Source organism: Coffea arabica, chromosome 11e (assembly GCF_036785885.1).
Source record: "Coffea arabica cultivar ET-39 chromosome 11e, Coffea Arabica ET-39 HiFi, whole genome shotgun sequence".
Taxonomy (NCBI): Eukaryota; Viridiplantae; Streptophyta; class Magnoliopsida; order Gentianales; family Rubiaceae; genus Coffea; species Coffea arabica.
This window is the reverse complement of record NC_092331.1, coordinates 62,239,825-62,264,807: the sequence shown is the minus strand read 5'-3', so window position 1 is coordinate 62,264,807 and position 24,983 is coordinate 62,239,825. Positions and strand designations below refer to the sequence as shown.

At 36.6% G+C, this 24,983-nt stretch overlaps 3 protein-coding genes across 3 annotated transcripts; all 3 read left to right on the top strand.

The window, feature by feature from the left end:
- Positions 1-4,824: 4,824 nt before the first annotated feature.
- On the top strand, positions 4,825-5,868 carry LOC113717733 (glutaredoxin-C1-like). The gene has a single exon (XM_027242531.2). The coding sequence runs from the start codon at positions 5,081-5,083 to the stop codon at positions 5,492-5,494; it is 414 nt and encodes a 137-aa protein (XP_027098332.1). The 5' UTR covers positions 4,825-5,080; the 3' UTR covers positions 5,495-5,868.
- Positions 5,869-15,900: 10,032 nt separating this feature from the next.
- Positions 15,901-17,267, top strand: LOC113717665 (uncharacterized). The gene is made up of 2 exons (XM_027242440.2): positions 15,901-16,173; positions 16,303-17,267. The coding sequence occupies exons 1-2, from the start codon at positions 15,966-15,968 to the stop codon at positions 17,118-17,120; spliced, it is 1,026 nt and encodes a 341-aa protein (XP_027098241.1). The 5' UTR covers positions 15,901-15,965; the 3' UTR covers positions 17,121-17,267.
- Positions 17,268-23,988: 6,721 nt separating this feature from the next.
- LOC113718660 (uncharacterized) lies at positions 23,989-24,468 on the top strand. Its single transcript, XM_027243551.1, has one exon. It carries the CDS (start codon positions 23,989-23,991, stop codon positions 24,466-24,468), a length of 480 nt encoding a protein of 159 aa, XP_027099352.1.
- Positions 24,469-24,983: the final 515 nt, after the last annotated feature.

Below are 24,983 nucleotides of genomic sequence, written 5' to 3'. Positions count from 1 at the left end.
CCGGGCTCGGGTCGCAGGGGAGTAGTCGGGCCCCGTAAGAATTGACCGGACACCCCTGTGTCAAAAAAAAAAAAAAAAAAAAAAACTTCATGGCTCGTCCCATTTATCATTCTTGTATGATACCAAAGTGTATCTGCATTTGAAGAGAATAAACCTCAGACTTATCTGCAGAACTTTCAACAAATTAAGGTTCTATTCAAACTGATGCTACATCGCAGTCCCTGCCTCGGGATCAAATGAATGCAACTTAACCATCTGCGGATTCGCAATCAGCTTACCATCACTCTCATTAATCCAAGTAAATAGGCCTGTAACATCTTTTTCAATATGGGCTAAAACATCAAACATACCTGCATTCAGCACCGAAAACCATCAGATTTAGAAGCTTCCAAGAAAAAGAACAATCAACCATATATGATAATTAGAAGAACACAAATTATGCCAACGGGGTTCATCTACGCATAACACACATGTAAATTAAGTTTGATATATAAATTTAAACTAAGATGATGTAATATATATATATATATATATTTGAATCTGTCAGTGTTTACATGAACAGTATAGAAAAGATAAATCCCTAATTAGAAGAAAAATATCTAAGTTAGTAAGACGTCAAGATGAACAAAATGCCGGCGGAGCCAGGGGCAAAGATGAAATGGCAAGGGAAGCGCGATACTTGGCCAGCCCAATTACGGATCCACAATCGATCTGTGCTTGTGTGAAAAAGTAGTTATTTAAGATAGACGCCCAATGGCATGTGGGTGGATGAGACCTTAGCTTTTGTTGACGAGGGACAATGGCTACCCCAAAAAGAAACAACAAAGCCCAAAACGAAAGTGAAAGCAAACAATAAAGAAGAGGCCGCATGGTAACGTACGACAAAAGAAAAGAGGATGAGAGAAAAGAAGAAATAAAACAGTACGAGTAAATAAATCCTTGCCTGCAAGAGAATCAGAAACATGGGAGGATTGGGAGCATGACATCAGATTTACAAGATCACATGCTTTAAAGGGATTCATGTCCTTCTTTCTTTCTTGCTTTCTTTCTTTTGGGTAAGCTGTTCGTCGGTCAACACTCGGGAGAGAGAGAGAGAGAGAGAGAGAGAGATGTGATGCGTGCATGCTGATGCCTGCAGGTGGCAGTCAAATTAGATTATGATCACGATGGAAGATTAGAATTAAAAAGAAAGAAAGGAATAAGAAATGATGATCCCAGCTCCAGGGACAAAAAAGTGAGGGAAGATTAGTTTGCGGTCGGAGGAAGAAGGAAATGGGTCCCCATGCTTTCGCCGGTTTTCGCCGCATCCGTACTTACGCTCCCCCACCGGCCCGCCGCCCGACTGCCAATGCTTCAGTCATGTGCACGCGCAACTCCCTTTTTTCTCCTTGGAACTGCCCACCCATTGTCGCTTCTTTAGGTGGACATGCCCATTAATTCCTTCTACTGCTCTTGCTCTTTATGTTTTGCCCATTCTTTGCTCTTTTTTCTTTTTCTATCAGCAGTCAACACTTTTGTTATATATGCTGCGGCAAAAAAATGTTATGATACTCATGAGGGGAGGGGCTGGTTTACTCTTCGTTTATTGCCTCTGCCAAAAGGGTAAAAGGATTCACTTTTGCTGCCTGCATGTCGCTCGCGCGATATTACTCCAACGTTCATTACTACCACGAGTATGTAACAATTTCATAATTTGCACTTCGTTTTTAAGTTAAAACTCATTCCCAAACTCGTTAGTGACATCAGGAGTCACGGCTGCCACTGTGCGCTCGGGTGCGTGCTCACTACGTCCTCATGGAATGACATCATTAATATATCAAGTAGATTTGTTATCGAGTTGAGTCCGGTTGGATTTGTTCACCACTCGTATACTTGAATAAGAATGTTCGTGTTCGAGCCCAAACTCGTTGAGTTTAAATTCAAATTTGGACATATATATATATATATATATATATATATATATATATATATATATATATATATATATTTATATCTTAGTTGAACTCAATCAAATCGCACTCAATCGAGTGTAATTGAGCTCAAACGAGCTTAATCTAGCTCAATTAAGTTTTCAAACTAGTTTTTCACTAAATTTCATAATTTTATAATAAATAATTAAAAACCAGTATATTATAAATACACTATTTGATAAAATTCAACGAGTACTTGAATTTTGATTTTTTTAACTTATAAATATACTATTTAATAAAACTCGACGAGCATTTGAGTTTTGATTTTTTTTTCTACTTATAAATGCGCTACTTGATAAAAGCTTGACGAGTACTTGAATTTTGATTTTTTCGATTTGAACTCAACTCAATTACTTTATCAAGTAATTTGATCTCGACCAACTATGAGCTCGAGTCGAACCTTTAATCGAACTATTCGCGAGTCTAAAAAAGAATTATGTTAATTTACACCCGTAGAAGTGAGTACAACATCGTGACCCGTAGAAGTGAGTACAACATCGTGCATATATATGCTCCAAAGCCTTAATCACGGCCAATTTTTGCCCACCACCTTTTTTTTCTACTTTTAGCCGTGTGAGTACCTTATTTGCCCAAAAACAACTTCGGACTAGCAACTCACTCACTAAAAGCCTTGATCCTTACCACTTACCACACACACATACACAACCCCGCCCCCCCCCCCCCCCCCAAAAAAAATAAAAAAACTGATACTACTAGTACTTAAGACAAAATATTACTATAATGCTAGAGGGATGTCGTTATAGTAGTGTTATCGTAATATTACACTGTGTTCTTTGATGAATTTGTCGAAAGAACAGAACAATGGACCGTCTTTCTCTCCAGTCCTCATTATTCCAACATGATGCATTGTGGCATTACATCTCCTCCGTCGAGAGAAGCAAAAGGTTATCCACATAAATTTTTACAATAATTAAAAGGTTAAAGAGTAAACAGACGAAAACTATTGATATCCCATATATATATATATGTGTGTGTGTAGAAACATATTAAGGATCGTCACTGTCGATTTAGATGCGTTACATGTTCTAATAAATTCAGCATGTACCAATGAATTGAGCATCTCTACGAAAAATGGTGGTGCCTAACCATGTATATATAGTTACTTGTTTCTGACTGACTTAACTAACTATCGTCTGATGTTCCGCAAACATCTCTACACTGTATTCACTGATGATAAACTACTCGCCTCTATAGTCTATACTAAGTGTGGAAATGAAAATTAGAGCGAAAACTGACTCAGTCAATTTCCACATACCAAGAAAATCAGAACCCAAATCCCAATCTGCTAGCAATCTTTAGTATTGGCATGGCCTTGCTAATTTTAACATAATCACAGTCAAAATGAAGATTAATAGAAAAAAACAAACACGCACATGCACACACACACACGCACATGCTAGCAATTAAGTTAGACTAGTTAGTAACTACCATATCTTTAAGAACGTTGCACCATAGTCTTAATTGTTTATCTAGATTAAAGCATCAAAGTTAATTAATACAGAAACGACTGGGGTAGGGGAGGGCCGGAGGGGGCAGGGGGTGGGTTCGGGGAAGGGCAGCGTCCTATTAAGGTCACGTCATAAAGCAAAATGCGATAGGAAGCAATAATACTAGGAGTACTAGTATTTATTAATTAATAGTGCTGCCCACAACAGCAGAGCAAAGCCCCGACAACAAGGACAGAGACAGCCGTCTATTTTAAAAAAGAAAAAAAAAATCCGAGTCATTCCATTCCCCTCTCTTTGTTCTTCACCTCTCTCTATCTTTCTCTTTTTCTTTCTTTCTTTAAACGAACTAACATACCTCGCAGCAGCCGTGTAGGTTTCACTGAAAAAGCCTGCTTTCATGTCTCCCTAGCCTCTAAAAAATCACTCTTGTACAAAGTCCCCGGAACCAAATAAGTCCCTAGCCAAGGAGTTGGTTAAGTCCATATTTTAACTGTAGGTTAGGTCGGAAGTTTAAATCTCATTTGTATTAAAAAAATACAAACGAAGTATCAAAATATCTTTTTGATCTGATCAAATGTATATATTTATTAGTCTTTACATAATTTTTGGTTCAGTGAACATCAAAAAGAGGTTAAGTCCATTTTTGAACTGTAGATCGGAAATTCAAATCTTATATACTCTGAAAAAATGTAAAAAAAGTGATAAAATATTTTTTTGGTCTAATTAAATCTATATGTTTATTAGTCTTTACATAATCTTTTTAGACTCCCTCTTCTCGTAGGATAAGATAAATTAGATTATAAAAATATTAACGTTATAATTTTTTTAAAAAAAAAAAAGCCCTTACCCCGACGTACGTACCAGTGCTTCCTAGTGCTTCTTCATTCTTTTTTTTTGGGAAGGGGTGGGGTGGGGAGTTTTAATCCTCTAGAGAGAGTAGACGTATCCCATGTCGCCGCCTTCAGCTGCTGCCACCTTTTCGGCTTTTCCAGCTTCTGCTTAGTAAATGAAGGCAAAAGAAAAGTTCATTTTCAGACCCGTTGTCTCTGTGTTGTCTACTCTACTGAAGGAGTATGTACTGCAACAAAAGGTCAAAGAAATGTGCGTACAAATTTTTTGCCCTATCCTTTTAGAGCAAAAGACTACGTAGGTCGATTTCCCTGAGCACGCGTTGCGACAACATCAGACAAACCCCCTCCCCCGGCCCTCCCTCTCCCAGCACATGTACCAAAATGCCGGTGTTCCAGTATTACTCCTCCTAATATTAATAATGAAAATGAATCCTTAAAGCCGAATGCTACACTGCTACTATTCCAGTATTCACTACTTCAATACTCTACTTCTTCTTCTGTACTACAAATACGGGCACTTCACTCACTCCTATATAAACACACCATCCACCGTCCTCCATTCTCCATCTCTTCCTCACACCTTATATACATACATACACATATATATATATATCGCAGCATCCACAATAGAATTCGATCCCCGCCTTAAAAACTTCATCGTACTGCTTCTGCTTACAAGAGAACTCTTTCTCAAATCTCACCCTTACTGTATTCACGTTAACTTGCTAATTGTCGTACAACACGTAGGTCCTTCAGATCGAAGCGTGATACGTAATCAAAATCGAGAAGAATGCATTACCAGGAGGCGGCGGCCGAGTCGTGGGGCTACTATGCAGCTGCACCACCGGCGGCGGGGGTGAGGCACGGCATCAGCATGGGAGGAGCGGACCCGTTGGAGAGGGTGGTGAGGCTGGCATCGGGGAGTGCGGTGGTGATATTCAGCATGAGCACTTGCTGCATGTGCCATGCAGTCAAGAGGCTGTTTTGCGGGATGGGAGTGAACCCGACTGTTTACGAGCTGGATCAAGACCCCAGGGGCAAAGAAATCGAGAGGGCTCTCATCAGGCTCCTTGGGAACTCGCCGCCTGTTCCGGTGGTGTTCATCGGAGGGAAGCTCGTGGGTGCCATGGACAGGGTCATGGCTTCCCATATCAATGGGACATTGGTCCCCCTCCTCAAAGAAGCCGGAGCTCTTTGGCTTTAAAAAAAAAAATTTATATATATATATGTATGCATATATAATTAATCAATACTGCTAGTATTTACGTCTCTCATCTTCATCTACTGCTAACTAGCAAGTATTAATTGATGAATTTCTATCCCATACACATGCACGGTTTAACAAGGAACGGGGCAGAGCAGGGAGAGGACTACAAATTGGTTTGCGCTTTTATTTTGTTATAGGCCAATTGGATTCCTCCATTTTGAACCCATCTGCCCAGCGGGTTTCCTTTTTTTTTTTCCCCAAGACTAATTCTCCATCGAGTTTATGCTCACCTGTTTTTTAGCAAGTAAATGTACTCGACTCCTCCATTGTATAGAGTTTAAGAGTTCAATGAAACCATCGATCTCCTTTTCTTTTCTTTGTTACGTATGGTACACTACATTTTTGTCATTTTGAATCTTGGTAATGCGTAATACATTCCTCTTTTTTTTTTTTTTACTTTTTTACAAAAATACTGTAGAATATGTAAAGTATCTGTGCCGCAGACTTCTGCCTCTTTGGTTGGTCAAATGAACTCTTTTTTCGTTCAACCCAATATCGTACAATGGATATATCTATGTATGTATTATACTTTTCCTCTAATTTGAAAATAAATGTTATAAATGACTTGTCGAAGACAGGGCATCAAAGCTCCTACCTCAACTAACCTTACGTTAACTGTCACAACAATATTAAGACCTTGATATTACTGATCCACGTCAGATAACATAAGAAAATGGAATAATTATTTTCTTATTTGAGAGAGAAGTCGAACGATGATAATCCCTAGTGCAAATTTACAAAGTTTCATGGTCAATTGGGTGGTCGAACATCGTTGTGGGTTCAAAGAGAATGATATAATTAATAAGCAACACTGGATTTGGAATGGGTTAAGAGAGACCTGTGGGCTGAACAATTTGAAAGGTAGTTTCGATCAACCGTTGTGCAACGGCCCAAGAAAAGATCTCGCGTCAAGAATTCCTGAGCCAGGAGATGCGGGTTTGCTCCACTCAATACAGCCCAAAGGGCTTTGTACCTCGCTACACGCTCTCCGAAACTCTTTTGTTTGCCATCCCATTGGGCCTGTCGCTAGACTGGAACGTCCCGGAGGGGCTGAGATTCTTATAATATATATATATATATATATATATATTTTTATTGATCATCTGCCCTCCTCACAAATTAAACGCAAGCATCTCCTGATAAACAATCTTAACAAAAGCATCTCCTAATGAACAAGCTTAACAAAAATACTGAAAAAAAATCAAAGATAATTGAACTAGTAAGAAGACTATAAATGACGGAACAACTGTAATAATCAGCCAATAACTAAACTTTACAGATCAAATTGAACTATTCTAAAATTAGAAATTTGCAGTCGAAATTGCATTGATATTCCAACACTCCTCCTTGTTATTTTTGTTGCAGATTTTGAGTTGTCTTCTCAAAATTATTTTGAACAAGACTTTTGTAAGAATGTTTGCACGTTGATTGATGATTAGCCTTACAATGATGCATCACGTCTTCCAGTTTCCAGTTAGGATCAAACTATAATATGAACGGCGGTGTCTCTAATATGCATGACCCAGCTATCAATAATCTCCTCTTTGAATTTTTTATTTCATCATACTCCTCCGCCTTAGAATTGTCAATTTTCAAGCAATTTATCGTAAAATTTTTTCTTTCATTTAGATTGAGAACAATTCATTCCCAACTAAATCGTAAATAACACAAGCTATGATTCTTATTCTTATGGAAAGGAACATCCAAAAATCCAGCGTAAATGCTGGTCCTGGACCTTTGCTCTAGCTGCTTTCTAATTTTTGCATTCATTGGATGGATAGAGTTGATGGTGAAACGTAATTCTCAACGAGTAACAAACTTTAAATGTATCGTTGCATGTTATTTATCTTAGAAACTACTACATTTATTATCGCACCGAGTATGATGATGTTATGTTAGTGCACACAACCCTTTTTTTCTTTTTTTTTCTTCTGAATGGAAGATTAGTAGTGCACACAGCTTTAAGCCAGCGAAACTTCTTGATGTGTGATTGCAGAGAGAAATGAGAAACTCAGCCAGCTTCCTTCCATATGGAAACATGTCAGGCTTTTAAAAGGGGGTCGTCTTATCAAAAGGGGTATTGACATTTGACGATCGAAGTCGAACCAGGCTCCATGCTGCTGTAGCCTTCACCGTCGTCGATCTAGCTTACAGAATGCGCGTCAAAGTTTCAATGATCTTACTCAGGAATCACATCTCGTTTGAAGGTCAATTCGTGATATAGTCGAAAAAAGGAAAGAGCCAAAGCGATTTGTTATCTATCAAGAAGATTTGCCGCGCGCCTTGTTTGCCTTCGAAATTGATCTCAGAATGACGGAGAAATTTCTAAGTTTGTGATGGATTTTAAAAAAATTCTACAAAAGGGGTGATTGTGGCGAGGAATTCTGTCGGGGGGTCTTCGCATTCGTGAAATGCGAGCTCAGTGATTGTGGCGAGGAATTCTGTCGGGGGGTCTTCGCATTCGTGAAATGCGAGCTCAGGAGAGTTCGCATTTCACGAATGCGAGCTCTCAACAGAGCTCGCATTCCTGAAATGCGAGCTCTGTTGCTCGCATTACAGAGATGCAAATTTTTTTTCTTTTTTTTTTTTGGAGGCAGAGATTTATATTTTTGTACTAAAACAAAATGTTTTAAGATGTCACATGTGCGTTTGCATTCCTTAAAAAAAATTTATGAAATACGTTATTTTATTATAATACATTTAAATGGTGGAAATAAATTAGATCAATGTAAAAATAGAATGAAATTATTAACATGTAAGGTGTTGACTATATTTTATGAATAAAATACTAACTTTTGATCCTTTTTTGTGAAATAAGTTTATTTATCAAATTCTAATTTTCCTTTGTTATTAATGAATCGTATTTATTTGTTGACAACGATGAATATTAGTTATAAGAATCTAATAATTAATAGTCATTAATATCTGTTACAATTTTTTTATTGTAATTTTAGAAATTCCATAACGCAATGCTAATTAAAAATTATATAAGTTATTTTTATGAGGTGCATGTTATTTGTTTGGTAGTTGAAAAGGAAAAGAAATCAAATATCTAGCGATTAAATCTTGCGTGTTTTACCTTTTACAATTGATGCGAATGTAGATATTTTTAGATAAAAATCACCGGTTACACAACATTTGACATACTGAAATTGAAATGGGGTCTTGGCGCTGGGTAGTGGGAGCTCAGTGAGCTCGCATTCTGAAAATGCGAGCTCACTGAGCTCGCATTTCCGAAATGCGAGCTCCAATTGAGCTCGCATTTTGAGAATGCGAGCTCACTGAGCTCGCATTCTCAAAATGCGAAGACCCCCCATTTACAGAAACCCCTCCAGGAAACGCCCTCGTTGTAGAATTCTTTTTTTTTTTCATCACAAACTAAGAATTCACCCAACCCTTAGCAGCGAGTGATCGATATTCCCCTCCCCAGTTATGGATTACAGAAGAAGCAACTTAGAAACAGTTGAGATAACCAAATGACTTATCGTAGCCAAGAAAAGATGCTGAGGCCACGCAGTGTTAAGATAAACTCAACCCAGAGTCAGAGAGTACTGAAGAGTGAAGAGTGCTTGCGGATGAAATGACAATCCGGAGATGCCCATCGTCTTCCAAAACTATTGCATGCAGTAAAAGTTGATCATTTGCATGAATTATTGCATCAATCATGTTGGCTAAAACTCATGCATCGAATCGGCTAAATTTTAGGTGTAGTCCACCCAGAGTACGAGTATCCATCCTCCTATTGGCTTTTTAGTATTGTAGTAGTAAAATAAGGGAGAATTCTTACTTTATGGCGAAAAAAAAAAAGTGTTCTACAAGTGGGGTGTTTTTTGGGTAGTGTTCTTGAAATAGGGTGTTCGCATTTCCGGAATGCGAGCTCATCGAGCTCGCATTTCGGAAATGCGAGCTCAGTGACCACAAGACTTTTGACTCAGTCAAGACAATTGCAGAACGCATTTCTTGGATTATTTCACAGCAAAACAAAGAAAACCGAGCCGGCCAGCAAACTCCTGCCATAGCTGCCTCGCAATTGAAAAAAACTGAGCTGGGTTCTGCACATCGAAGCATCCAAAGAGCTGGCCACCATGTGTCCTGTTTTGTGCTGCTATTAACGCCGGACGGCAGAAATTGGAGGAGCGGCGCCACCATCTCTGTTGTTCTGCTCCGCCGGAAGCCACGCAAATCTGAAGTTTCTGCCTCGCTGAAGCAAGCCATCCAGATTGCAGCCATAGACGGGCTTCTACACCCACTGATTGGCGACCCATTTGCGACTTTGCCCACCCACTGCCGCCCCATTGCCGACCCAACATTTGCCAGCATTGCCGTCCCACTTCAAGTGCCAAACAGCATAAAGGTGAGCCCTTTCCATTTGCAATGCTTCACATTTTAAGTTTAATTAATATTTGAATACTTGAATCCAAAGGGAAGTTCAGATTTGTTGTGAAATTTGGGTTTAAATTTGATGTAGGTTGTGCTTATTTTTGTAATTTTTGTGGTGGATTTGAGGATTTACGTTACATTGTTCGAATTGTTGCAATTTTTCTGTTTCCAATTTGTTGTAGTTACGGTAATTGTGCCCGTGTGGACAGTGGAGCTGGAAAAAGAAGGAAATAGTTTTTTGACAAATATTGCAAAATAGTTTAAAGCTAAAACCCCTTTTAAGGAAAAAGTTCATTTAATTGTTTCAACTATTTTTTAAAATTTTTTTAAAATTAGAATGAAATTTAGGATTAATTTCTTTTCTGTACATGTAACTCTAAAAAGAAAAGTGGTGCTAGTCTCATTTTATTGTTTACGGCGGATAGAGAGGTAGTGGTACTACGAACGGGTTGTTGTTCATTTTTTTTTTCCGATAAGGCATAGGAAATGACTAAATATTCTAACATTGGACGAACTTGAAATAACGTTTTAAAAAAAGTCTATTTTTTTGTGTTGAAGAAGATAAAACAAAAAAAAAGGAAAAAAGGGGCAAGTTCCATTTAAAATAGAAAATGGATTCTAATTAAGGGAATTAAACATGAGATGCAAATGAGAAACGAATTTCTCTAGGACAGCTATGGGTAAATCGTACATTAGAGTTGTGTTCGTAGAGAAGATTTTAGAAAAATAAGGGCCTTGAACTAAAATGGAAAAATAAATTTTGCTAAAATTACAATATATGTGAGCGTGACCTAAAATTTGATGCGCGTTTTTTGAAGTTGTGTTGGATGCATTTCCATTGCTTTAACAGTCTTAGCATGCCATTTAATTATTTTTTATATACATTTAGACACTATTGTCGTACTTTAACAAGTGTATATAAATATATTTGACAAATACTTATTTTTCACTAATGTAGTTATAAAAGCCATTTACAATAATTAGTACTTTAATACGCGCTGTATAATTTGAAATGATAATAATTACAATAATTAGTACTTTAATATGTCTTGTGTAATTTAAAATGATAATAATTAATCATCTCTGACTATTTTAATGTACAAAATAATTGTCTAAAATGCTAAGCACATAGTAGACAAAGTCTATAATACTCAATGTGGGGGCAAGGGTTATGTACCAAATTTGGGTGGCAAGTGCCTACTTTTCAGTTTTTGTTTTTAAAATCTATTTCGCAGCTGTTATTTTTGGTCGAATCACTATCTACATTGGACATTGTATGTTTTGCAATTGGAGTTTAGAAATTTTATTGACAGTATGTAGTTTATAGATTGGAGCTTTTGAATTTCATGGATATTTGGATTGTTTGACATGGAGTTTTAGCCCATTTATAGGGGAGACTCTGTCGAATTTTTTGTAGAGTGTTCTTTGTGAGGGCAACCTTCTGGATGTAGAAGAGGGCGTTAGAACACGTTAACGGATTTATTTTAAGTCGAATCGATGGATTTAAAGTTATATCTAATATTGTAGTCTATATTTACAGTATATGCATGTCGAGGTTAGGGAAATAACGGATAATGCTGTCAAGTGGCCTTTGGATATAGCCAAAAAAATCTTATTCTGTTGATGATGAAAATAGCACACGTATATGAACATAAATCTTGTATAGCTATATGGATGTGGAGCCCAAAAAATGAAACATATTCTTCCAATTCGCATGTCAATCAACTCTCTTTTGCAATTTGTAGGCGGGTCATAGTTGTCATTCGGTATTAAGTTTTAGTTAACAACTACATTTTATGGACGTCCAAACAATGAAATAGTATAGTTTGTTAAAGCTTTTCAAAACCACGAAGGCGTTAATGAAATTAAATGGATTTATTTGAAGGTGAATTGATGGATTTAAAGTACTTTAATACGTCTTGTGCAATTTGAAATGACAGTAATTAGGTTTGTTGGACAGGGAGTTTTAGCCCATTTATAGGGGAGATTGTTCCACCACGGGCTGAGATGACTATCACTACTCTTCGCCGCCTTGGTATTGGCATTCCACGCCCTGTTCAGGAGCGGAGACAGAAGGCTAGACATGGTCGGGATGAAGCTGGACCATCTACTGCAGCACCACCTCCTCCTCCACCGCAGACTAATTGGCAGCGACTCTTTGACCATATCGAAGACTTTGCATTCCAGTTTGCTGACGTTAGGAATCGTCTAAGCCGAATTGAAGATCATTTGGGCATTCATCCACCAACCAATCGTGATGCAGAGGATGACGATGATGCCGAGGGGGATGATTGACATGGCGCACTACAGAAGCTATCTTTAGTTGGTGGATTTGCTTGCCTAATTATCTTAACTTGTGGAACTTAAGATGTTTAACTTCATTTTATTTTTTCTGTTTTTTATTTGGTAGGCACTTGTATTTTGACAGTGGTTCGTGAATAGTGGCTGATAAGGATCTCAGCCATTGACTTGGGGAAAACTTCTTTCTTTTCTTTTCTTCTTTTGTTTCATTTCTTCCCTACACATTGAGGACAATGTGTAATTTAAGTGTGGGGGGAGAAATATGTGTGGTACTTGTGGTTTTAGTTGTGTTTCATATAATTGTTGTGCTGAAATTGTATTTCTTGTGGTTGGTGGCAGGGAGTTTTAGTCCACTTTTAAGGGGAGACTTTGCCAAAATTTTTCCAAAACCTTATACATATATATGTTATTAACCATAATAAATAAATAAATTTTTTTCACTTATCCTTTTGAAATAAATATATATAGTTTTGAAACTTCTTTTCTCATTGAATTTGGGAAATGATTTTTATGTGATTATAATTTTTACATCTATAGGAAAGTATATCTAGTAAAGTGGACAAATTTATGACTACATTTTGCACATTTGATGAAAATTCTTCTTTTTCTCTGATTTTATAAGTTAAGAAATTAATATGGTCAATAAGTGTCATACTTTTCTCATGATTATTCTTAGAGGGAATTTTATTATATATACACCAAAACAAAAAAGGGTTATTCTACTCCAAATGTTTTTGTACTTAGTAACCGGGAGTCTTCATCTACAAATGTCGACTTTCGCGTAAAACGATACTTAAATTAAGAGTATGAAAAGCAACTTCAGTATGTGAAATGTTCAGTAACCGGTGATCTTCATCTAAAAATATCTACATTCGCATCAATTGTAAAAGGTAAAACACGCAAGATTTAATCGCTAGATATTTGATTTAATTTTTTTCTTTTCCTTTTCAACTACCAAACAAATAACATGCACTTCATAAAAATAACTTATATAATTTTTTTAAATAGCATTGCGTTATGGAATTTCTAAAATTACAATAAAAAAATTGTAACAGATATTAATGACTATTAATTATTAGATTCTTATAACTAATATTCATCGGTGTCAACAAAATAAATACGATTCATTAATAACAAAGGAAAATTAGAATTTGATAAATAAATTTATTTCAGAAAAAAAGATCAAAAGTTAGTATTTTATTCATAAAATATAGTCAACACCTTACATGTTAATAATTTCATTCTATTTTTACATTGATCTATGAAATAGAAAGAACGATGCATGTGTTCTTTTTCCACCATTTAAATGTATTATAATAAAATAACGTATTTTCAACCGTAAAATTACCAATTTTTTTTAATATAAAAGAAATATGCATGTATAGTAAATTATATTAAAAAGATTGTTGTGAATATGATTTTTCTTTAGAGCACATATTTGATGACTTTAGGCACGTGCAAGTTTTAAAATAAAAAAATTTTATTCCTCTTCTAATTACAGATTTTTAAATAAAATTTCTCTAACATTTCTCCAAAATATAAGATTTTAGTTGAGATTTTAAAATAAGATTTTACTACCGATAGCATTTTAGTAAAGGCAAATTCTACAAAACAAACAACATTTACATTTAATTGTACATTTTTTTTGAGCTCGTAAATTTCATTTTCAATTTTTTTTCTACCAAGTTTGAATTTATTTTTCTGAAAGCCATACTTATAAATGCGAAATCTAACACAAAAATTAAATACAATTTTTGGAGGTCAAATTTATCAAATGCGAGATATTTGAAAAATTTAAAAAAAAAAACATTTAGGACCTCGCATTTAGCTCTTACTATTTTCTTGAAAAAATTCTCTAGCTCCCAAAAAAAAGCAAAAAAAATTACATTATACTTAGTGTCTTTAAATGCGAGCTCAACTTATTGAGCTCGCATTTCGCGAATGCGAGCTCAATAGCAGACCTCCGAAGAAATTTTTTTTTTTTTTTTAAGGAATGGGAACGCGCATGCGACATCTTTAAACATTTTGTTTTAATACAAAAATATAAATCTCTGCCTCCGAAAAAAAATTAGCAAAAAAATTGATGCATCTCTGTTGAGCAAAATAAGAATGTGATTAGCTCGCCACAATCACCCCTTTTGTAGAATTTTTTTAAAATTCATCACAAAATTAGAAATTTGTCGCGGCATATGTGGTATGACAGCAGGCAGGGGTGAATTCTTAGTTTATGATGGAAAAAAAGGAATTCTACAAAGGAGTCGGTTTTTGGAGCTTGTATAACCTGCGGCATATGATCTTCTGCTTTTGGAAAAATGCTAACAAAATGTTTAGGCAGATTTCTTGACTTTGTAGTTTCACGCGGGACAAAGACAAAAATTTTGTTGCACAGCAGTATTTATTAGCTTAACATAATTTGCGTTATTGTGATTTATTTTGCAGTTTATTTGTAGGATTGTTTAGCTTCTCTGAGGTATAGAGAACTGGTTTTTTTTTTTAATAAGGTGTAGAGTCCTAGAGTTGTTGTAGGATTTTGTTTTCCGTTTGTAAATGCTTACTGCCTATTTCATTTCTTAGTAATTAAATTTGAATTTTACAAAAAAAAAATTCATAATTGTGTTAATTTTCTAATATATATTACTTCATAATTGTTATAATTTATGGTTAAACCCCCTATTATTAACAATATACCCTTAAGCAATCCAAAGAAATTAATGTGCATACTATATATTTAGTATACCATATATTTGTAAAACAAACATCTGCAGGCAACTTAAGGCAAGGAAGTAAAATACCAAAAAAAAAAAAAAAATACGTGCATGCACTTATTAGAGCTCGCATTTGCGGAATGCGAGCTCAATAAGTAGAGCTCGCATTTCGCGAATGCGAGCTCTACTGAGCTCGCATTTCACGAATGCGAAGACCCCCGGACGGAATTCATTGCCAAAATCACCCCTTTTGTAGAATTTTTTTAAATTTCATCACAAAATTAGAAATTTCTCAGTAAAATAATGATTCATATTTTGGCATGGCATGGCATGCTTCGCAAGGTTTACGAGACAACAAAACAATCGAAACAAGACAATATTATTATTATTATTCTTGACTACAAACACTTTTTACTTTTCATCGCGTCTTCAGAGTTTTCCTTTATCATTCCCTCAGCAAGTGTTATAAGGAGTGTAAATGCTTCGTGATGGCAACCCGTGACTGTGAAGTACAAAATACAGGCAACTGATCTGATCAGGAGATATGTCTTCATAAAAGCATATGTTGACTTGACACATGTTTCGATCATCGACAGCTGGGAATTTAACCTTCTTCTGCTTCATCCTTGCGACCCACAACTGAGATCCCTCCCTCCCATCGTGCCATCCTCCATACGGCCCGTGAATATTATTCATGCTCTTCTATGCTTCTCATGATTCTAGCCTTACAATCCCCACCATCCGCCAGAAGGTTACTTCAATCAGTTCACATGCGTTGGTTTGCATTGTTAAATCATAAACGTACGCCCTAAACTGTTTCCAACTTGGAATTAAAATACACAGTTGGTCCTCCCGCCAAACTATTCACGGGCTCAATTATATGCATACAGAAATTTCTTTCTTCTTCTTCCTTTTTTTTTGGTATAATGTATATTGAAAATGATTCAGATGGTTTTGATGGGCTACAAGTACTACCAAGCAGCCATTACGAGAAATGATCAATAGAAGCTTCTGTTCCCAACATGCCATTTGCTACCATGTTTGCTTCCGTGGATGACAAAATGTTTCTCTTTCTTCTCCTTCTTCTTCTTGCAACTTTATGCGTCCAGCCTCCCCTTGTCCTGCTAGCTCAACCCCTACAGCCCACCTCCCATATCACCGTACAAGGTTCAGTTTTCTGTGATGCATGTTACGATAACACCTTCTCACGGCGCAGCTACTTCTTGCCAGGTAAGCTATTTTACTCCTCAAATTAAAGTTTTAAACAAACAACTCGTCGAATATAGAGAGTCTAATCTTGCCCTTTGCCCTCTGGAAAGTTGTGATTCTAATTTTTACACCCCGATTACATTTTGTTAGGTGCCCAAGTGCATATTCAGTGCAAATTCAGAGCAATCTCGCCCGGAACAACCGAACAGATAACCTTCTCAGTCAACAGAACTACGAATAGACATGGAATTTACAACCTGGACATACCATCCGTGGAGGGAATTGACTGCACTGGACACCCGGATATTCAATCATTCTGTGAAGCAAGCTTGAAAGGGAGTTTATCTCCGGCTTGCAGCGCTCCGGGGCTTAGGAGAACAACTAATGAGATCACAATCAAATCAAAACAGAACAATCAATGTATATACAGCCTGAGTGCTCTCAGTTATAGGCCATTTACAAGGAATGTCACCTTATGTGGGAATAAAAAGATGAGATTGCCATACTCTTTCAATTCCTCCAAGTTTTTCTTGCCTTATTTTCCTCCCTACTATGGGAGCATTCCATGGCCCCCTTTGCCCCAGTTTCCACCTTTGCCTCAATTGCCCCCATTTCCGTCATTCCCCTTCCCTCCCCTGCCACCATTACCATCTCTTCCTCCCCTGCCGCCATTACCATATTTACCTCCGTTTCCATCGTGGCCTTTCCCTCAAGTACCATATCCTAGACCTCCTCCATCACCACCGTCCTTCACATTCCCTCCTCTTCCTCCCTTCCCTCAAGCACCTCCCCTGCTTCCTCCACCTGCATCTTATCCTGGAGATCCTAGAACTTGGATACCTAATTATCCTCGATTTCCTCCTCCCCCACCACCAGTACCACCAAAATTTAATCTTGGAGACCCAAGAACCTGGATACCGTACCATCGTCCATCTCCTCCCACAACCCCACAAGAACAGCACCCCTAGATACCAGCTATAAAATCTCACCTCACCTCCGCTTATCTACGGCTTTACTATAAAAGAAAACAGGTGTCGACTTGTGTCGGGTAATCATAGTAAAATATAGATTGCTTCATGAGTTCAAGAAATTGGCGAAATGATAAAATAAATTGACTGCATGGGTTTTTTTTTTTAAAAAAGGTTTATGTACTAACTGGAACAACTGTCATTCGGAATTTTCCAAATCAAACTTACAGAAAACCTTCTCTGATTGAATAATTCAAGATCATGCCACACCCATTACTATGCAAGTAGTCATATACGATACAGCCGAATGCGTGTGCAACATACTGCACTGAAACAATTACATCTGGCACAGCACAGTTGAGAGGAATGTGTACTGTACCATGGGCAACATTCAGCATGATTGCTGTTGAATGATGACTACACGAGCTTTTGTAATTTACTGATGAGTACGCGAGCTTTTATCTTGTAAAAATATTTATAGCTTAATTTCTGACTAAAATGAGAACACTTTATAGCTTAATTCTAGATAAAGAGACGACACCAGAAAACTCTCAATCTTCTCTCATTCATACTTCTACAAGTAGAGTTCGTAACTTGTGACAAAGGTCTATGACTAGGTTCAAACGAATGGAACAAACTGGTCCTAGATTACCCATGACCCTAATTTTTGAACTCCGGTCTGTGCCTTTTCAGCTTCTTTCCACACAATAAATCTCTAGGCTTTTTGCTAGTATTTGTTACGCTTAAGCTGCAGACTTAATAATTAGTGTATGAGAAAAAAAAAAAAAAAAACTCCATCATTCAGCTGGCGGTCTGATTGAATAAAAAAACTGCTCTCGTTCTTTCTAAAAGATTTATTTTATTGCGTAACTCCTCAATGACGTCAGCAGCAACCTGCAACGGAGAAATTAAAGTTTCATACACAATCTACAGGCTACCTAACACGGAAGCTGAGAAAGAACAAAAACATCAAAGTACCAAGAAGAAAATAATAGTTGTACACACCATTGCTTTGTTCCTCAAAGCCTCTTCTCTTAAATCTCGTTTACCCATTTCTTCTTCAGTCTCTCTATTTATTTCTTTAAGCTTTTGCGCCACCTCCTGAATCTAAATAGAAAAGTTCAATAGTTGTTTCAATCACACAAAAATGCTCAAATGACAGTTGTAGACAGGTCTCTAGGAAGCTTCAAGCTTTTCCATAATTGTTTCCTCAAGTTTCTAATAACATATTAACAAGCACAGTACCCACAGATGATTCTCTTTGAGAATTCCTTCATGATGCCCCTTGCTCAACTACAAACATCCTGTCTTATCCAGCAAAATCATATTTCAAATTAAAGACTTGATTTGTTTTCCAGTGACTTGTTTCTATCTTTTTCATACTGCAAAGCTTGCAGCTTAGAAGCACATAAACAGATAGACTTCGCCATAGATGTATTAGCCATTGAATTCATTTAGTTCTATAATCAAAGTTTTTTAGCTGTAAAAGTATTTCTGTCTGAAAGAGACTTGAAATTTAACCTACCGAAAAAAATGCTGTAAATGTCTAACCGGAAGGACAAAAGTAAATGAAGAAAGCTCTTGACGTCTGCAGTACTAGAGGTTACCCATAGCTGCTCCAATAAATCCCTTTCACAGGTAACTATATGGTCGTTAGTGCTGTTTTAAATTAGAGGACACTAAATTTGTCAGAATGGCTACAGGGAATGTACAAAAAGAAAACTGAAATTTAACAATTTAAACTAAGCCCGGTCCAACGCCCTCATTCGTCCTTCAGTTAATCTGGTTCACTACTCTTAATTAGAGGTGAGTAAATCTTGTTTGTAACTCTTAAGATGTGAATTCTTATCAAATGAATGAAAAGCCAATAGGAAATACATCCAAAACTTCCATCCATTATTAGTTATTAAGTAGTATGGTACAGGTTTCTGAAGCAGAAATGTTGGCATCATAACAATCACCAGCTTTCCAAAACTGCTTAACGCAACTACTGGTCCTCCTTTCATTCCGAAATACGGGACCAACAATGGAAGCCTTGTTGTGATCATCATCCACGTGCACCAAAGCCAATGGCTCCTCCTTCGCCGGATGATCAAGAGGAGACATCAAAGGATAAACAGTACGGCGCCCATTATGAGGATGATGATGATGACTAGTTGGGGCAGCAGCAGCTTCTTGTTGTTGTTGCATGGCAAGACGTTCTTCAGGCGGAAGAGGATCGAGAAATCCGACGGGCAAAACTTCCTTAAGCATTAAACTTTTGCAATAGAATGACCCATTTGTAATACATTTAGTCTCACATATATTTGATTTTTGGCTGTAAACATAGAAAGAATGGAAAAGATAAAAAGATTGTCACGTGACAAGTGAGCTTCAAAACCCTTATGGTTGTAAGGGCATCAATAAAAAAGGAAAGAAAGTAAAGTAAGGTGAGGAAAATTTTGGTTGTTCAGAGATTTAGAAATTTCGTATAGATTTTTACAAGAGGGACTGGTTGAGAAAGTCGATGGCTACCAAGGAGTACGAGAAGTTAGGAACTGGAAGGAGAGTAGTATCGTTAGCCTGGTAATGAATGAGGGTATCTTTATCAATTTGAGTAAGCCTTTTATACATTTTCAGTATACAACTTGTTCTATACTAGTAGGTTTCGATTATGTCACATAATTTCTTTTGTCCTATTTAGAGTAAGCTTTTTTATATTGTCAGTGTAACAAAAATTAATCATATTTATAAGACTATAAATCTATACTACATGCATATATATAAATGGAGAGCATGCTTGCAGTGCTAACAATTGTTGTTATTTTGTATGATCCCATATTTATTATTATTTCACTTGAATTTTAAAACTTTAAACTTCGCTCCATCCTTTCCATGAATTTTTTTTAAGTTTTAAAATCGCAGACTTCCATTTCATCCTCTACCAAGATATTTTTAATTTAATTACCTATTGTAATATACTATATATATATATATATATAATTTTCAACACAAACAAAAATATGCATTTTTTAAATTAAGCATGCATATAGAGTATGCCTAAAACACTAGTAATATTCACCATGATATTAACCTTTTTTTGGGGAGTCGCCGGGATATTAACAAGGAGAGGGGTAAAAGATACGTATAATAAGAGTTTGGGAAGCTGCATATAATTCTGGAAAACTTGAGATGGTGTTCAATAATTTAAGGATCCAGCTTTAAAAATAAATCATCTATAATTCATAAGAATTGTGCATCAAAATCTTCTAAGAGTGGGGGAGGGATGTATTGAGTGGTATAGAGGGAAGAAAGTGTAAATGAGAAGCCTGTGTTCAAGACCTTTCATTTACACTTAAAAAAAAAATCCTCTAAGAGTGGGGGAAAGGATAGGTTGGGTGATCCTGGGGAAGGAGTGTAAGTAAAAGGTATAGGATTTGGGACATTTAACTTACCCAAATAAAAGTAAAAAAAAAAATCTTCTAATTAAGAGCTGCGAGTCGAATTTATATGTTCAGTTTGGCAGATGCACTCCTAGAGCAAAAAATAGGATCAGAGCAAATTTCACTTTATGAGACAATTTGCCCTTCTTTATATTAAGAATTATTACTTCAACTAAATCCTCCATAACCCATGACAAACCTTTTTTTCCTTTTCTTGTTCCCAACTAAAAAAATTTTGTAGATTCTTGATCATCATGATCACCACAACAATAAAGCCGCTATCATTGCCGCAAACATTAACCTCCAACCCAGTTTCACCTAAAAAATTCAACAAAAGCTTAATCTTCCCTAATTGAAATTGACAAACTTCCCCTTTGACTCTTTTTCCAACCAAATAATATAAAAAGTTCAACAAATAAAAGGGTGATTAAATACTTGGGGGAAAAAAATAGATGTCTTCTAAAACCCATTTATTTGTTCTTTCTTCATGATCATTGATTTTAATTCCAGAAGATGAGAAAAGAAACAGAAGTGATCTACAGTATTGGAGGATGTTGACAGAGTCACCAGTAGGTGCGAGAGGAAGAATCAAATCACGAGGTTCTTTTGGGTTTTGATTAGGTGCTTGAGTTGCTAGTTGGGGTGTTAGTGGCTTAGTTGTTTGGGGGTAAGGAGAATGAAGATGGTAAAACATTGTGGGGTAGAGAATAGACAAGGGATGATTGATTGATAAATTGGTGAAACCAGGAGGAGGAATTAAAAAATTTAGGAGAGTTTCATTTGAGACCCCCAAAAAATTGAAATTTATTTGCAAAACTTTAAGTAAGGGCAAAGTTGCCTCATGAACAGAATTTTGGTCTGGATCCTAATTTTTGCTCTGCAATATCACCAGCCATTCAGTTTAGAGTAATAGTTTGCAATACAATTGGTTCCAGATGAACCGTAACTAATTAATTACTCGAATCAGTTCTTAATTGCGATCACCGTGACAAGCAATCTTATCAACGGCCAATGAATGGTCATTTGATCCAGTGGTGACAAGCGGGGGAGGTGTAATTAAGTCAGGTCTTTCGTTCCAGGATCTGATCACCTCTACTTGTGGGAGTACTGTGTATCAACGTCAACACATCAATGATCGGTGGCATATTGCAGCTGGTGAGTTCCTCAACCTAATTCGATTTAGGTCAAATTCATATGTGTCAATTCTCTGATTTAATTTTCTCCAGCGATAGTTGATGGGGAAATTTTTTGATTAACTAGGTTTTGGGTTATGATGCACTTTTATCACGTAAAACAAGTAGATCATACTAGTGGCAGGCAGGCCTTGCCTTTAACTTTCACGGTAGTACATAACATTATTGTTATGTCTGATATGCCTTTTTCTAAAAAAATAAAAATAAAAAAATTCGACCTTATTGTATTATTGTTCATCCATAAATAAAATATCGGTTTTGTATTCAACCATGAATGATGGGAAAGAAAAAGTTAATTGATTATTATTTCTAATCCTGTTTGTAAAATATCATGTGATTAGGTGGGATATAGCAAGTTCTAAAGGCACTTTAGAACATCAAGATACATGAACTGTTTGGAGACCGATGTTAGTAGAAAAAAAGTGTAACTTTCAATGTTTGTCAAACTAGGATAGGATGGCGCTTGATGATATTTTATAAACTAAAGGAGAAAATAAAATGTCTTTTCACAGAACTAAAGGAGGAAATACGAATGAATCTAATGTCAAAACTATGTGGTCAATTTGGAAGCAGACTGCATTTTGTTTCATTACGCAAATAGATGCTATATCTTCATTCGGCTGCTGGAAATAATATGCTCTGGACCAGAATAATTCACAGACTTTCACTTACTCCTGCCCTGGGAGACACCAGCCTGGTTTCTGGTAATTAATACTCTGGTTACAGATTTACTGTGGCAGCAGCTGGGGCATGCACAGATCACGGATGAATAACAATCCTTCCATGGTAACAAATTATGAAAAGATGCTTGCGAGTGAATGCCAATCCGTTGGCAACCAAAATTAAAACAAGAGAAAACATTAGGGTAAAGGAAACAAACATATAGATAGAGAAAGAGAGAAAATATTTGGTCAATTAAATGGTATGAGTCAGGTAGTTGACAATTTTAAGAGTTTACTTTTCGCAAGCTGTAGTCCATGCAATACAACCCTTATTTGAAACACTTGTTGCGGATAACGAGATAATATATGAAACAGAATAATCTGATAGTAGAAAAATCAAAGAGATGAAAATGAAGGCAACTGAATAAAAGATTGAAAAAAAAAAAAAGATTTGGTCGTTAAACTTCAACTCTGACGTCAAGAATTGTAATTCGATCGCTGTTTCTTTTAGTTATGCAGAACTTCGATGTTTTTGGTTCTAATCTCCTTACCCCTTCCTTGCTTTTAAAATTCCATTCTTTCTCTGTTAAGAAAAAAAAAATTTAATGTTAAGTATGTGGAGTTATATATTAGTTTTGTTGAGGGTTATTTTTGCTTTTTCCTGGCTAATTAGTATTGGCCTTCCGGTAATCATCACATACAAAGAATAAAAGTCTTCCACAAACTTGTTAATTAGTCAACCCTTGCATCATAGGATTAATGGAATTTTCCAGCTTAATTTGCCAGACAGCATTTAGGATATGATAGGATAGGCTGGTGGCTCAAATTGGTAATTTTAATCTTCCCATCACTTTAATTGATTGTAAGCACTAGTAGTGTTCCTGGTTGCACTATTAACTATGTGATTAGTTAAATGAACGTGGAAAAAAATTTGAAAACTACAACTAGAAAGGTACTGATACTTCTATTAATTTGTCCGCTTCCTCAGTTTCTTAATTCAGAGAAGCTGGCCTCTTCGCGTCATTGTAAGGATAAATAAGAGGGGCAATAATTCAATGGAAGAGGTCATTCAAGAGTTGACAAGTAGGATAACTTGCAAGAACCATTCATAATTTTTGTATCTCTGGTTGTGAATTCTATACTATATAAGGACCACGTATAATCCTGAGTGGTGTGTGTTAACCTATAGCAGACGCAACGCAAGTAAGAGCTTACCCCGTGAGGTTCTTTACTGTTTTCTTCCCCTTTTTATCGTATTATCTTCTGGAGTTCTTGTGATTCTCGTTTCATCTAAAATTTTCTCCCAGTTACTTTCTTTGATAGTTGATCCCAGTGGCCCAGTGTATATTCTTACTTGTACAACTACAACTCCCTTTTTGCCGATCACTCAACTTGGTGTGCATGTTTCAGCCTAAGTTGCCCCAGTTTTCATGAGACCATGAGTAACACCATGAGGCCAAGGATGAAGGTTATGTTTAATTTGGTTTACGACAGAGGGTAGTATAAGACTGAGGACTGAGGCTTATATTGTTCTTGTACTACTAGTTAAGCCAGTTTGCAGCAAAATATCATTGATCTTGTTGTTCAAGAAATGGATTTGATTGAGGCGAAGGGAAAGAAGGGCCTCATCCTCAAGACTTGGGAGCGATGCAGGTCTTTCGGTGGTATTGGGTCATCAAGACGTCGACATGCAGCCAAGCTTAAGAGCAAGTCGTGGACAGGTTCTGCTGCAGCTTCAACCCGAGAAGCGGATCCAAAGCGTGCTAAAAACCGTCGAGTTGCACCTGAGGGCTGCTTTTCGGTGTACGTTGGAGCCCAGAAACAAAGGTTCGTGATCAAAACTGAGTGTTTAAACCATCCTCTTCTCAAGATGTTGCTTGAAGAAGCTGAATCAGAGTATGGTTACACTAATGATGGCCCTCTCGAACTTCCTTGTGATGTTGATCATTTCGTCAAGGTGTTGGTGGAAATGGACTGCGATGAGATTCATCCAAGATGCAGCTTTTCCAAGACCTACAGTTCCTATCACCTTCTCCCTTCCCCCAGATCGCTTGCCTTGAATGACGTTTAATCTGTATACTCTTTGCTTTGCTTTGGTTTGGTTAGGTCTCTCGTGCACTTGAAAGACACTTCCTGCGCGTCATGTAGAGAGACCTAATTAAATCATCCCTTGTACCTTTGAGCGTTAACCATGTCGCCAAAGATCTTTTTCTTTATGTATTTTTCTGTCTTTTATTATAGGTGGTAATGGTTTTCTTCTTCTGTTATTTATCGTTTGTCATGCGGAAGCAACACAAAATTCTTTGAGGATTAATAGTTATTTCGATCGAGCATCTCATAACCTTACTTGAACTTCATCTCCAATTGGCCGCGCTAATTTTCTTCTTCTGGTTTTTTATTTTTTATTTTTTAAATTAACTATTTTTCCAGGGAAGCAAATCATGTTTTGTAGAGATAAATCTCAAGTCCCCAGAACGCATGTTATTTAGTTGTGCAATCACAATCAGGGACCAAAAAATAATTGTGTACAGGATTACGACATTAAACAAATAAAGAATGTGTCTATGATTGAGATTAGCCCACGAG

Bases quoted from the DNA above. Each gene is read 5' to 3' on its own strand.
- LOC113717733 (XM_027242531.2), top strand. From the start codon at position 5,081: ATGCATTACCAGGAGGCGGCGGCCGAGTCGTGGGGCTACTATGCAGCT.
- LOC113717665 (XM_027242440.2), top strand. From the start codon at position 15,966: ATGCCATTTGCTACCATGTTTGCTTCCGTGGATGACAAAATGTTTCTC. The intron at 16,174-16,302 runs GTAAGCTATTTT...ACATTTTGTTAG, and splicing joins GCGCAGCTACTTCTTGCCAG to GTGCCCAAGTGCATATTCAG.
- LOC113718660 (XM_027243551.1), top strand. From the start codon at position 23,989: ATGGATTTGATTGAGGCGAAGGGAAAGAAGGGCCTCATCCTCAAGACT.